General features: G+C 55.4%; 1 protein-coding gene across 1 annotated transcript in view; it reads right to left on the bottom strand.

Moving 5' to 3' along the window:
* Window positions 1–266: 266 nt before the first annotated feature.
* Window positions 267–14,039, bottom strand: part of NUP210 (nucleoporin 210) — a 102,735-nt gene continuing 88,962 nt past the window's right edge. The window contains exons 31-40 of the mRNA XM_025376116.1: window positions 13,551–13,726; window positions 11,998–12,218; window positions 10,543–10,679; window positions 8,060–8,183; window positions 6,627–6,773; window positions 6,023–6,273; window positions 3,793–4,009; window positions 3,252–3,347; window positions 3,094–3,177; window positions 267–1,821 (exon numbers count right to left, since the gene is read on the bottom strand). Coding sequence (XP_025231901.1) covers window positions 1,721–1,821; window positions 3,094–3,177; window positions 3,252–3,347; window positions 3,793–4,009; window positions 6,023–6,273; window positions 6,627–6,773; window positions 8,060–8,183; window positions 10,543–10,679; window positions 11,998–12,218; window positions 13,551–13,726 — 1,554 coding nt within the window. The 3' untranslated portion in view covers window positions 267–1,720. The remainder of the gene's footprint in view (window positions 1,822–3,093; window positions 3,178–3,251; window positions 3,348–3,792; window positions 4,010–6,022; window positions 6,274–6,626; window positions 6,774–8,059; window positions 8,184–10,542; window positions 10,680–11,997; window positions 12,219–13,550; window positions 13,727–14,039) is intronic.

Here is a 14,039-nt window from a genome sequence, read left to right as displayed (position 1 = left end):
GTTAGCTTGGGAGCAGAAAGCTGAACTGTGTGGCATCACATGGTTTTGTCAACATGCCTTCTTGGGCACACTCACTTGCTGGCAAGATCTGGCTATGTCCAGATGCACTTGGATTTGCCAACCTGAGCGTGCTTGAAAATGATGCTCACCCCTTGGGGAGAATAAAGCTCAGACCTCCAGCTCTGCCAGGCCCTAGAGTATCATAGATGGGTAAAGGGAAGAAACCATCACCATCAGAGAGAAGTCTCATCAATGATCGCACCCTCTTAAAAAATCACATAGAGCTTTATTAAATAAACCAAGTAGAAAGGCTCCTGTTTACATCCAGGTTGTCAGTTTGAGCTCAAGTAATATGCAAGGCACAATTCTTCCTTTCTCCAGCTTTAGAAAAATCAACCACATGGCCCAGCGCTGAAGGACTGAAGGGGGCTTGTGCGGGATCCCCAGTCATCCTGGACTCTCCACACAGCGTCCATGCATGGATGGCCATGGGCATGAGTCTCTGGATCTCCCTGAGGGTAGCCTAGCCTCAGCCTGGAGCACAGGCGTCTGTGATCTGAGAATCTCACATCCAGAACCAGGAGCTGGGAAGAGAGGACTTTTCCAAGGGTCTCCTCCCCCAGCCCCTGGGGAGTCCCTTCTGGATCCCTGGGGAGTCAGCCCTGGGCTGGTGGCTGCCCTCCATCACTGGCCTGGGCCAGACTCTAGGGCCTGCTGGGAAGCTGCCTGGGGCCCTGCGCCTGATAAGCTGCCATAAAAGTGGCCGCCTCTCACACTGGCAGGCGGTGGCTCAGATCTGCTGAGGTTCTGGAGTGGCACAGGAACAGGAGGAGCAAATGACACTGGGTCTTTGTGCTGAGGCAGGACACAGCAGCTTTCCGAAACACACACACAGAAAATACGACTCCTGCTGCCATCTCAAGGAATTTTCCTAAGGACAGTCCTGGTGTCCTGATGGAGTGAGAGGGATCACACTTGGGATGTCCCAGCAGGGCCCAAGCCAAGTCCACCAGATGTCTCAACAGCTTATGAAACAAAAACAGAGGACTGAAGTCTGTTCACAGTGGCCCGTGGTCGGGCAGCAGCCCTGGGTGAGCTCCCGTGTTCTCCAGCCTCTCGCTCACCCAGGGGTTGGCTATCCCGGCCTCCAGGTGCTGGTTCCTGAGGCTTCCGTTGCGGCAGCGGGGCAGACACAGGGACACTCATGTCCCACTGCTCCCCAACATTCCTAGCAGCAACCAGACTAGTGGAAAAGTAAGTTTTCACAGGGGGAAAAACCCCACCAAAAAAATCCCTAAAGTAACTGGACAATCCTTTCCCTGAGACCACTACAGTAATGTCACCTATAGACAACTTCTAAAGAGTACTTTTAACTGCTCAAAGTCTTGAGAAGGGAGAGATTTCAGCAAGGCTAGGAAAATAAAAATGCAACAGCACATTGTCCAGAAACCCTAGACAACCATGCAAAAAGGAATGAGCCAAAAAGTCTTAGCTTTGTAAGACCTGAAAGGAAAAAAACACACATTTAAAACTCCTATATAAAAGAATGAGCTAATGGGCAGAGCCGAAACTACAGCTCTGTGTGAACAGAGACGGCAGTGAAGCTGGCCGGGGCACTCGTCTGGAGGGGCTTGTTCCAGTGTGAATGCAGCAGGGATCTCCCATCTTGGGGGCGCACGAGGCTCGGCTGAGATCCATTCTCTGGGAACCTTCACACGGCCTAGTGGGAGGCATAGGCCGGGCTCCACAGCCCTGAGGGAGGGCTGGCTTTGCGAGCAGGAGGCAGTGCATTGGGAGACGTGGGTGATGAGGCAGCGAAATCTAGGATGGGAAGAGAGACGATGTGAGCAGCAGAGCCAGGGAGAGCGCCGCGCTCCTCAGTTACAGCCAGCATTCAGCAGGCGCCTGCCTCACCCAGGACACTCTCATAGTGATGCCCCGAGGCCTCCCCGGCCAGCAGAGGGAAGTCCACCGGCACCTGCTGAGCTGGCCTCATCCACACAGAGAGGCCTGGGATGCCACCCTAACACCCAGGAGTGCAGAGCCTGTCCGGGGAGAACAAGTCTCAAGTTTCAGGACCGCAGCAGCATCTGTCCAGGGAGCATGTGGCAGGGAGGGCCTGTGCATCTGAATGCAACACAGCCTTGGGCAAGAGCACCACAGGAGCAAAGACCTCAAGGGGAGCAGTGATTCTGCAGTGCTCCGGAGTCCTTGCAGAGACCCAGGCGTGGCTCCCAAAACCCAGGGAGGAGCACGCTGAGACAGGCAACTAGAAAGGGCAGGTGCCTGCTGCCAGAGCAGCTGCAGAAAGCAGCAGAGCTGTGAGAAGGCTGAGCACCCATGGCCTCCCCTGGGCACTGCTTCGCAGGTGGAGAAGCCGTCAGGCAGAAGGCCAGGGCGTGTGGGCTCTCCTTACTCAGGAAAGTGCTTCTACCCACACAACTGGGTCTTCTTTCAAACAAATTCAGGGACCCCCCTGAAGCTGGTCCATGGGCCCCCAGGTCAGCAGACACGAGCTCAAGGACTCTCTGTGTAGGCGAGAGAACCCTCAAATGGGAATCAGAAGACATTAAAGGGCCTTCGCGTACAGCACTACAGGCTGGGCACTGCATTGTTTGAGAGAGAAATTGCATTCACATAGTGAGGTGCTCCCTGGAGCTGTGCAGGGTCACCAGAAACAGCTGGACCATTGAAAGAAACGAATTTGCCCCTTCTTCTGGGAAATTTCTCGTCAGAACTACCCAGAATCCCCATCTGTGAGTCAGCTCGTCCAACCCCAGCTTAGAGCCTTCTGAGGCAGCCCCAGCAGGTGAGAATCTGGTCCTAGCATGCACCCCTGCCTAGACAGAGCTCCTTGCTGCCCATACCTCCACCCAGCATGGCTCTGCCTGGGGAAAGCTCTTGCTGAACCGGGACTGGCAGCCCCTCTGCCCTGACCCTGCTGGCTCCCACATCTGTCCTCTGGGCCTCAGGCTCCTTTGGCCCAGGCAAGGACCTGTTGAGACTTAGGGTTCAGGAGCCTCGACCCCTCCCTCAGGGCTCTTTTCTTTCTCAGCAGCTCTGCCTGGTTCTGCCTGCAGGGGGGTTACTCACAGTGGGGGCTGTGCCCAGGGCTGGCTCGAGGTGTGAGGGCTGTAGGCACGGCAAGATCCCGGGGCGTGCAGACAGTGTGGTAGGCTGCAAGAGCACATGGTTGGTTAGAGCAGGCGGGGGCAGGGGAACAGACCCAGAGATACATGCAGCCTCCTCACCTATGATCATGACCGCCGTCCCAGCCAACAGGGCAAAGAGCGTGAAGAACATGACCTGGTAAGAATCCAGGAAGTGCTGAAAGAGGCTGGCTCCATCTGCCATCAATGGGAAGATGAGTTACCAAAACCACCAGGCCCACTGTGGTGTCCCATCATGTTCCTGCACTACTGTATGTCCACAGGGCAGTCCACAGGCCCCTCTTAGACATAAGGATGAGGGCCAGGCCACCTGCTGGAGGTCCGGGCCCACAGCTGCTCTTGATACTCTGGCGCTTCCTCTCCTGGTGCAGGCTGCAGAGCAGAGGAGGGGCACAGTCCCTGTGGGCCTCCACGGGGTTGGAGGCCCGTTGAGAACAGATGGGAAAGCTGGGGAACTAAAGTCTGCATCATGGCCCCAATGAGCAGTGATCACTTTGAGGGACATTCTGCATTTCTGACTACTCCATTTCTTACACCCCAGGTTTCTACTGATAGCCAGGACCACTTCTGCCTGTCCCTCCCCACCCTGGTCTGTCCCAGATGACATCATTCTGCAACTCACAAGGACCGGGCCCACGGCGATCCATCACAAAAGCCACTGTCACTGGGATGGTAATGGCTTGGTTGGTCGCGGGGCTGGAGAAGGTCAGGGTAGTGGACAGAGGGCCCTGGCTGCCGGCCGCGGGGTCCGAGATGCCAACTGTGTATGTGATGAAGCTGGGCCACCCAAGAGACTTCTCCTTTGCGAATGCCAGCACGGCTGGGGACCCAGATTTCACCTGGAAGAGACATCAGAGCTGGGGGTGGGACTCAGTGGAGGGACCACTGAGTGGGGCCTCAGGACCCCGAGGCGGGAGGGCTGCTCTGCATGGCCCATCTCTGGAAGCACCCCTGCTTCAGCCTGACATGCTGGGCTTCCCTCCTGGGGCCCAAGGGTATGGAGTAGAGATCCCTGCCCAGGTCACACCTCATGGGCAGGTAATGACACCTGGGCACTGCTCATGGACGGCATGTAGTCTGCAGAGTCGGGAAGCCCTGTACGTACTCAGGGTGTTTTTTGAGGGAAGGACAAATCAATATGAATGTCAGAATCAAATTCAAGTTTATTCAATTCTAACCAACTGCTGGCCGGGCGCGGTGGCTCAAGCCTGTAATCCCAGCACTTTGGGAGGCCGAGACGGGCGGATCACGAGGTCAGGAGATCAAGACCATCCTGGCTAACCCGGTGAAACCCCATCTCTACTAAAAAATACAAAAAAAAAAAAAACTAGCCGGGCGAGGTGGCGGGCGCCTGTAGTCCCAGCTACTCGGGAGGCTGAGGCAGGAGAATGGCTAAACCCGGGAGGCGGAGTTTGCAGTGAGCTGAGATCCAGCCACTGCACTCCAGGCCGGGCGACAGAGTGAGACTCCGTCTCAAAAAAAAAAAAATAAATAAATAACCAACTGCTGCTTACAAAAATGCTAAACCAGGCCAGGCGCAGTGGCTCAAGCCTGTAATCTCAGCACTTTGGGAGGCTGAGGCGGGCGGATCACGAGGTCAGGAGATTGAGACCATCCTTGCTAACATGGTGAAACCCCATCTCTATTAAAAATACAAAAAAAGGCCGGGCACGGTGGCTCAAGCCTGTAATCCCAGCACTTTGGGAGGCCGAGGTGGGTGGATCACGAGGTCAGGAGATCGAGACCATCCTGGCTAACAGTGAAACCCCGTCTCTACTAAAAATGCAAAAAACTAGCCGGGTGTGGTGGCAGGCGCCTGTAGTCCCAGCTACTCGGAGGCTGAGGCGGGAGAATGGCGTGAACCCGGGAGGTGGAGCTTGCAGTGAGCCGAGATCCGGCCACTGCACTCCAGCCTGGGTGGCAGAGCGAGACTCCGTCTCAAAAAAAAAAAAAAAAAAAAAAAAAAAAAAAAAAAAAAAAAAAAAAAATACAAAAAAATAGCCGGGTGTGGTGCTGGGCGCCTGTAGTCTCAGCTACTCGGGAGGCTGAGGGGGGAGAATGGCGTGAACCTGGGAGGTGGAGATTGCAGTGAGCCAAGATAGTGCCACTGCACTCCAGCCTGGGCGACAGAGCAAGACTTCGTCTCAAAAAAAAAAAAAAAGGCTAAACCAACACGAAATATCACCAAGCACCAGCTCTCCAAGGCAGCAGCCCGAGCTCTGCTCATGGCTGGTCGCCAGCAGCCGCCAGCGGGCCGGCCCTCCTCCCTCATTGGCGATGCTGGGCATTCCCTGCCTCTGCGGGAGAACATGCCGTCACGCTGGCTGCAGCAAGGCAGGAGGATGAGCAGGTGGAAATGCCGAGGAACTCCTTGGTTCTCTCACCCCAGAACTCTTCCCAGCCTGCTAGGCTCCGGGCCTGAGGGATCATTCACCCCCCAACTCCACCCCACAACTTAGTCATGGGGGAAGTGAGGCCTGGAGAGAGGGGACTTGTCCCAGCAGGGATTAGGGCTTTCCTCCCTGCTCTGTGGCGGATGCTCCTGCACTGAATTCGGCCATGCCACGTACCACACGTTCACTGGCACCTTTTCTGGGTTCTCAGTGCTGCCCCCACAAGCTTAACTTATAGCTGGGGAAGAACAGCAGAGGTCGGATCAATTAATACAATCACGCAGCCTGAGAGACAGCAATAGTGCTACAGAAAGAGTACTTCAATTTAAAAATTATAATTGTAAAAATAAATTTTAAAGAGAGCTGGCCCAGGACATCCGCGCCACATTCCCTCTTCCTCCAGGGCCTTCCTGACGCCCCTGACTCTGGCCTGGCCTGAGGCATGCAGATGCCACTCACCTCCAAGTTCTCCAGAACCTCCGGGGCACCAAAGACCCTGACCTCGGAGCTGGTGTAGTGGTTGCTCAAAAGGATTTCAGCCTGGTCGGCGAAGAGACCTGGGCTGAAGGGCACCTCGGCTCCCACCTGCTCTGTGGAGAAGTGGCTGCTGGAGAGGGAGGCAGTGACCACCAGAGCTGTCTTCTTCATGCTCAGGTGCTTCCGCTGCTTGTCTGTCAGCCTATGCATTGTGATTGAGCAGAAGTACTGGCCTGCGGAGACAAGAGTGTATTGTCTTGTGCCCTCTCCTGCCCGTGCACTGATGTCATTTCTTCTCCCTGCTTCTCTAACCAGGGTACTCTTATGCATCCTCCAGAGCCCAGGTGAGAAGTCACCTCCTCCAGAAGTCCTCCTGGGAATCCCCCGTAAAGGCCTTGGCCAAGCTAGGATACCCTGTGACCAGCAGTCCTCCCAAGTCCCCCTGGAGTCAATCCCCAGGCTGGGCTCCTAGCAATCTCTGCCCTCCGGACAGACGGCCATGGTGAGCTGGGCACATGAAGCCCCAAGATCCCAGAAGACAGAGACTGTCTCCAAGTCCCTTTCACTTTCATATCCTCGCAGTTACCCAGAGCAGCATCAAACTGTGGCTCTACGGTGAACACATCTTGAGATGGGAAATCAAAGACGGCCGGCTTGAACTGGGACTGGCAGCTGATGAGGGCCTCTGGGTGCAAGGCCTGGATGACTTCCCTCTGGGTGGGGGTGCACTCGCCTAGAGAGGGGAGACGAGAGGGTGTGGGCCAGGCCTGATGGCCACCACACGGAATTCCATCAGGCCTGCACAGGCTGGCTGGGCCGCAAATGCCACCTGCCCTTGCATGTCTTCCAGCAGGGCCTCAGGGCTGCTCTAAGTTTTGGGATGCAGCCAGGATTGGTAAAGCCAAGGACACATCATATGGAAGAGGGCGCCATTCGGCATCACAGGGAGCTTCAAGTCAGAATTTCAGCATCTGTTCCAGACCTTGTATCCAGGGGCACAGCAGATGGGCCGGGCCCACTAATGCCTGACTTCTGTCCCTGTCAGCAGGGGAAATGGCAATTTACTTCTGCACATTTGGAGGGTACAAGTTCTCCACTAACACCTGAGCAGCATTTTGGCAACGGCACAGTGCTGTCCACTTGTGCTGAGGAAGGAGCAGAGGCTGCCATGATGGAACAGAGCTGCTTCATTAATTAGGATGAGAAGGGCGGTGCTTCACTCTGCCAGTGAAGTGGTGTAAGAAAACAGCCCTGTTGACTTACTTATTTCCTTTTTTTTTTTCTTTTTGAGACGGAGTCTTGCTCTGTAGCCCAGGCTGGAGTGCAGTGGCCGGATCTCAGTTCACTGCAAGCTCCGCCTCCCGGGTCCATGCCATTCTCCTGCCTCAGCCTCCGGAGTAGCTGGGACTATAGGCACCTGCCACCTTGCCCGGTTGGTTTTTTTTTTGTATTTTTCAGTAGAGACGGGGTTTCACCGTGTTAGCCAGGATGGTCTCAATCTCCTGACCTCGTGGTCCACCCGTCTCGGCCTCCCAAAATGCTGGGATTACAGGCTTGAGCCACCGCGCCCGGCTGACTTACTTATTTCTGGCAGCTGCTGTTCAGGGCTGTCATGGGCAGGGGATGGGATTCAACATTCTATGCATGACCTGGGAGAGGTCATTACAAAAATTAAAACCAGCAACCAGTCCTGCTAATTCATCAGTTTCTGGGATTCATGGTGGGAAACTGTGGCTTTCTTTGCTAGGGTGCCCTTGGGCTGAAATCACATTTCTAGTGCAGAACAGGCACCTTCCGGGAGCTGGGCTCCATTATGAAGATTCCTTTCACTGGCTCAGCTTTTGGAGGACTCTAAGTTCAGAAACGCTGGAAGGAGTGGACGAGTGGGGGCTAAATGCCCTCTCTGGAGTTGGTGTGAGTGTGAATAGGAAAAGCAGACAAACTCCATCTGGAGGACACAGGAAGCCACCTCCCTGCTCCCAGGTACTCTGAAGACCGCCCAAGCCCCTCATTAAGTACCTCTCAGGTTAGAGCTTCTGTCTCCCACGGCAACAATCACTCTGGAGGCTGTAGCCTCCTGGAAGCTGGTCTGGATGGGGTGGAGGTGACGGGCCATAATCCTCTGAGGGACGCCGACCACGACCTAGAGAGGGAGCCAAGGAAGCTTCATGGAGCGCCGCCTATGTCCCAGTCCATGCTGGGCATTTCCACGACCTCACCCTGCAGTCTGACACAGTGTCACCCATTTCACAGGTGGCAACGCTAAGGCTCAAAGCCTAAATGCCTTGCTAGAATGTGGCAGAGAGGGGGTTTGAGCCCAGTCTAGTCAGACTTCACAGCTCAGTTCTCCCATTGAATAAGCTGCTTCTCCCAGCAGCCAACTAGACGCTGAGCAGCGGGCCTGAATTCATTAATCGATCTGGGTGGGCTGAGGATTTTGGCTCTTGGGACAGCCAGGATCACTTCTCTGTAGTACAGCACCGCACCCCACCCAGAATCCAGTCTGCCCAGATTTTCCCAGCTGTTCCCCCAGGCCCATCCTGCACCTGGCCACATCCAAACAGCCCCAGGCTGGTGACCTCCCTGCAGTCCCTTGGCTAGGACACCCTCCCACCTTCTCTGCAGAGCCCAGCCCCATCCACCCTTCAGGCCCAAGTCCACTTCCTGCAGCTGAAGGCCCCCCTCCCTCTCTCAGCAGGCACCAGTGGTCCCTGCCTCTGGGGATCTGGTTTCTACCAGTAGGTGAACTTCAGAGCAGGGATGGGATCGAAGCCCCTGCAGGTCCCAGGGATGTGCCCCATGCAGAGCTGTAGGTGACCAGGCCTGCATCACTGTCAAACTCACGGGGCCTCCTCTCAGGGCTCACCACCATCCACCTCCAGGGACTGACAGAGGCTGTGTCCCACTCCCTAGCCTGGGACCCCCCAACCCTGGCTCTCCTCTCCCCTTCCTCCCTGTCCACTCTCAGAGAGTGCCCAAGGCCTCCTGGTCCCTCTCCTACCTGCACTCCCAGAGTGCCTGTGCGCTCCCACCCACTCCCAGGGCTTCAGAAGCCACCTCTGGAGTGAGGCCCCCACCCTGTCCAGCCTTCTTCACAGTGCTTCTGCCGCACCCGCCCAGCTGCGCTCCCTGCCTCACCTGGGAGAGCTGTGACATCTCTAGCTCCCTGGCCCAGGCTCCTCACCTCCCTGCAGGCCTACCCACCTCTGTGTGCCCCTCTTAACAAAGGACCAGTAGCAGCCTGGTCACCCCAAGCCCTTCCTCCCCTCCAGCCCCACTTCTGGATGCTCATGGAGCTCTGATGTGCCTCCCTCCCTCCCATCTCTCCCAAACCTGCCTTTAGATTCTGCCACACCCCATGAACCCAGCTGAGGGCCTGGCCTCAGTCTCTGGCCAGTTACCCTGCAGCCACTGCTCTCTCGAGCTCCTCCAGGAGCCAGGTAACCTCAGCAAACACAGCCTTGGTCTATAGCACTGTTTAAAAAACTCCACTGAGTGTGGCATAAGCTTCTACCCCTTCACCCTGGAACAGGAGCAGCAGCAGTTAATTTCTGCTGAGCACTGGCTAGGAGCTGAGCACCACCCTAGGGGCTTCCCACGTGCTAACTCACTGAATCCTCACAACGCTATCATCCCCATTATACAGATGAGAAAACCGGGGCATAGCGAGACTCAGTGATTGCTCAGTCATAGCCTTGTAGTGGCCAAGCTGGGATTTGACCTAGACTGTCTGGCTCTAGATGCCCCACTGTCAACCTGCACCAATCTGCCTGGAATCCAGTGCATTTTCTGATCTGATCACAAAGCCAGACCATGCTTCTCCCACACCCTCTGTTCCAGCCCCCCATGCTCTGCCCTTGAACCCTGCACACCTTTGTCCATGCTACCCCATCCCCTGATCAGAGGCTCTTTCCAGGAGAGCACAGCTGTATTGTCAGAGGATGCCTCTGTCTGCAACTGGCTCGCCCAAACCGCAGACCTGCAGCACTAAATATGCAAACTATTAGGTTAAACTGCTAGGTTCCATAAAGCACATGCTGCCTCTAAAAATGAGATGCATTTGGATCTCAGTCAGACTCGGCCCACTGATTCATTCTCAACTGGAGATGAATGGAAGAGACAGCAGGTTTTGTTGCCTCCAGACTCAAAAGGTGACTTGCACAGGGAGTCTTAACCTTGCAGGTGACAGGGAAGCACCGGCTCCCAGGAAGTGCCCACTCTGGGGTTGCCAGAACCAAGCCCATGGGAGCTGGAGTCCACCCTACAAGGCTGCCTGTCCTCATCACACCCTCTTGAACATGGGCAGACTGAGGCCTAGAAAGAAAAGGGAGCTTGTCCCCACGTCAGAGTCAGCAAGTGGCCAGTCCCAGACTCATGACTCCCAGACCCCAAGCCCTCAGACGCTTTTTCTCTAAAAGGAAAAGTCTTCATAATCCTCCCAGAAGGTCAGGCCCACCTCACAGGCCACTGAACCACTTCTGCCTCCGTTGCTTGAAGCCTACCTCCTTGTAGGTCCTCAGGTGCCCAGCGACCTCATAGTAAACTGTCACAGATCCCACGGCCCGTGCCACAGCCACACCCGTCTTGGGGTCTATGTGGAGGATGCTGTTGGCCGAGGAGCTCCAGGTTCCCGAGAGGCCTGGAGAGGAAACACGGATGTCACCCCCTTCCCATAGCTGGACACTCCAGTCAAAGCCCAGCTCACCTGGATGATAAGCCAGCCTCCTCACTGGCTGCCACTACCCCAATGGGGCTCACTCAACAGCCTCAGGAGACAGCCACACTGCCTGCCCCAGTGCCGGTCATGCTCCTGGCTCCAGCCACCTGGAGCCATCAGCTCTCTTACCCTGCTGCACCCACCCTCTACAGGGCTGTGGCCCCTAGCACCTGCTCTCCCTGACCCACAGCTCCCTGCCTGGAATTTCCTGACCATCCTGGCATGAAGCTTTAGCTGACCCCTGCCCAGGAATGGTCTGGTGCTGCTGCCAGGCCCTGCCCTCTGTAGCTCCTTCCCCAAAGCACAGCCCCTCCCCATTCCTTCGTTGCCTTATCAATTCCATTTTAGCAAACAGACAGCAGGTGTGAGGCTCAGAGCTTTCACCACATACACTTCTGAGTTAAAAGCCAATCACATTATATAATAAATACAATTAAAGGACTCAACCATAATCTATTTATGGCAAATTATATTTGTTTTTCCTTAAAGGTAGTATTTCATCTCCTTTTAAAATGAATTTAGTAAGGTAAAAAAAAAAAGGTGGAGACAATTTGAAAATAAAAACTAAGTAAATAATTGTACATGTCTTCCACAGATGTACTACAGGTCACCTGGGCATGGCTGAAATTTGGAAGTCACTGATTTAGCCCAATGTCCTTCTTTGCTTAAGTCTCCTAGCCTGTGCTGTCCACGATGGCGGCCACTTCCCACAGAATTCACTAAAATGGTCAATTCAGTTCCTCAGCAGCAGCAGCAGCGATCCGTGTGTCTCCTGGCTAGAGGAACTGCATGAGACTGTGCAGAGGCAGGATGCCCCACAGGAGCAGGGGATGTCCCACAGGAGCAGGGGACGCCCCCCGGGCGGAGCTGTTCCAGAAAAGGGCCGGCAAATGCTTTCTCTGAAGGTCGGACATAAGCATTTGGGTTATACAGCCTATATGATCTCTGCTATGACCACACAATCTGGCAGTGGTAGGGTGACAACAGCCACTGACCATACACAAATGCATGGTCCAGCTGAGTGTCAACAAAAATTTCCTTGCAGAAAACAGGCACAGGCTGGATCTGGTCTCTGGGCAGCAGTTTTGGAGCACTGCTCCTGAGTATCCTGCAGGTCTGCCTGCATGCCCCCGTGACTGGCGCCGAGCCCCCGCTCGGGTAGCCCCCGCCCAGGTAGCCCCCACTCAGTTTTGCAAGCGTCCGTGACTCCACAGATTCCCTGGCTCAGGATCTGTCTTACCTTCCAGGCTGGTCAGAACAGTGGCCAGACAGAGCACGTCCCCCACCACCATGGCCCCGGACAGCTCTGGGGAGATGGCCTGTAGGACAGGCAGGGGCACGAAGTCTGAGAGGCCTGGATGCTCTGCGTCCCACACACGGAGCAGTGTCAGGCCCACACTGACTGTGCGGACAACGCAGGTGTTGTTGGTGGGGCCCTTCCCGATCTGCACAAAGTCGTCTCTAGGCACAGGAGAGAAAGGAGGGCTCGCTCTCAGTCTCGGTAAAGAAGCCTCCAACTCCCAGATGGAGAAATGTAGTCCAGGTCCTCTGCTGAGCAAAGCATTCGACTGACTGAGGTCCCAGTTGTGGCCCCAACTCGAGGTTACCAAACAGCGGCCCCAGACGAGGGACCACTGCAGGCAGATGGCACAGGCTCTACCTCCTCACTTGTCACCCCAGAAAGCACACACAGCCCGCAGCTAGGCAGTGGCAGCAGCATCATTCCGGCATTCCAGAAAGGAAACTGAGGCCTCGAGAGGAAAGAGATCCAGAGTGCTTCCCTACGCTCTTCCCACCAGAGAACTGGACATGCCAGAAAGGGAAGGCTGCCCTTACTATGCAACCTGACTGCAGAAGCAGCCTCTGCCCTTTCCTCCTCTGAAAAATGGGGATCATCACGTGCCCGCGACACAGGCCTGGCGTGAGTATTACATGAGGTCAGCAGTGGGGAGGCACCTGCCACAGGGCAGGTGCTCAATGTTGCTAATGGCAGCTTTGGTGCAGAAGTGTGGACTGCGTGGGGTGACAGTTTGGGTTAGGGATCGTGGCTGCATCCTTGCCTCCACCACACCTTTTGATCCTGAGTGCTGACTGGGTCTCTATCAGGTGCTCCTGCCACAAGAAGGCCAGAATGACCTGCAGTGCAGCCAAAGGGCTGGGAGAACTGGGCTCCATTTCCTCCAGGACATGCCCTAAACTGACAGATGGCAATTCTGTGCACACACACAGAGCACCATGGTTTGCCAGAGGTCCTCATGACCCACTCCCTCAGCTGAAGGAAAGCCCTGGAACCTAGGCCACACTGCCAACATGATAGGTGTGGAAACAGATTTTTGGATGGTGACCTGCTCACAGGGCCCACAAAGGGCAGAGCTGTGGCTAGAACCAGGCCTGACTCTAAACCCTAGTTCTTTCCATAAGGCAACACCCTTGACACCTGTCTTTGAATGCACTCAGCAACAGGGAAACACAACCGTGGCAGGACCTGTGGGCAGCCGAGGCTGAAGGGCCAATCTCCTGTGCCTCGGGGCACGCTCCCTGGAGCTTCCCCACACCCTACTTCCTCCTCTGGGGGCTGATGCCTGTCTATCTTCCTCTGAGATGGTCTGCATCCCCTGAGGGCAGTGGTGCTTCCTCGTGGCCCTGCACGGTGCAGCATGCCCACATCTCTTGGAAACTGAAGTAACGCACATCTTTCTTCAACAGCAGCAGCCTTTCTGTGTTATCCCCAGTTGTCTCTACCAGGTACCAGACAGGACTTCACAGGAGAAATGACCCTCGCCCACATCCTACCTGTTAGTGGCAAAGTTGAGGACTGAATTGTGAGCATGGAAGACATCTCCAGAGTTGTCGTGGAAGTGGACAGTGAAGGTCACGGTCATTCCCAAAGGCACAGCCACCAGGGCCTCCTTGTTCTGGGTGTGCAGGACAGGGCTCATGGAAACCCTCAGGTAGGAAACAGGGGATACCTAAAGGACAACATACAGGTATGATGAGGATTCAGTCCCAGGGACTGGCCTCCAGCAAAACCTACCTCTCAAGGAGGGGACGCCTGCCCCCAGGAGGATCCACTTCAGGAACAATGCGGGGCTGGACTTAGGGGTCCTGAGAGGAGTAAAGGCCACACTCCCCAGAGTGTCCCAACCTAGTGACAAAGTTCTTACCTCCCAACACAGCAGATTGGCCTCACTATGAGAAAACCCACCCAGGAGTGTCCCAATCCATGACTTGGAAAAATGAGATCGCTATTCACATTGAGAGAGGGCCCCCTGGGCTGCAATA

This window comes from Theropithecus gelada, chromosome 2 (assembly GCF_003255815.1).
Source record: "Theropithecus gelada isolate Dixy chromosome 2, Tgel_1.0, whole genome shotgun sequence".
NCBI lineage: Eukaryota > Metazoa > Chordata > Mammalia > Primates > Cercopithecidae > Theropithecus > Theropithecus gelada.
The sequence above is the reverse complement of the archived record's forward strand: the minus strand, read 5'-3'. Positions and strand labels throughout refer to the sequence as shown.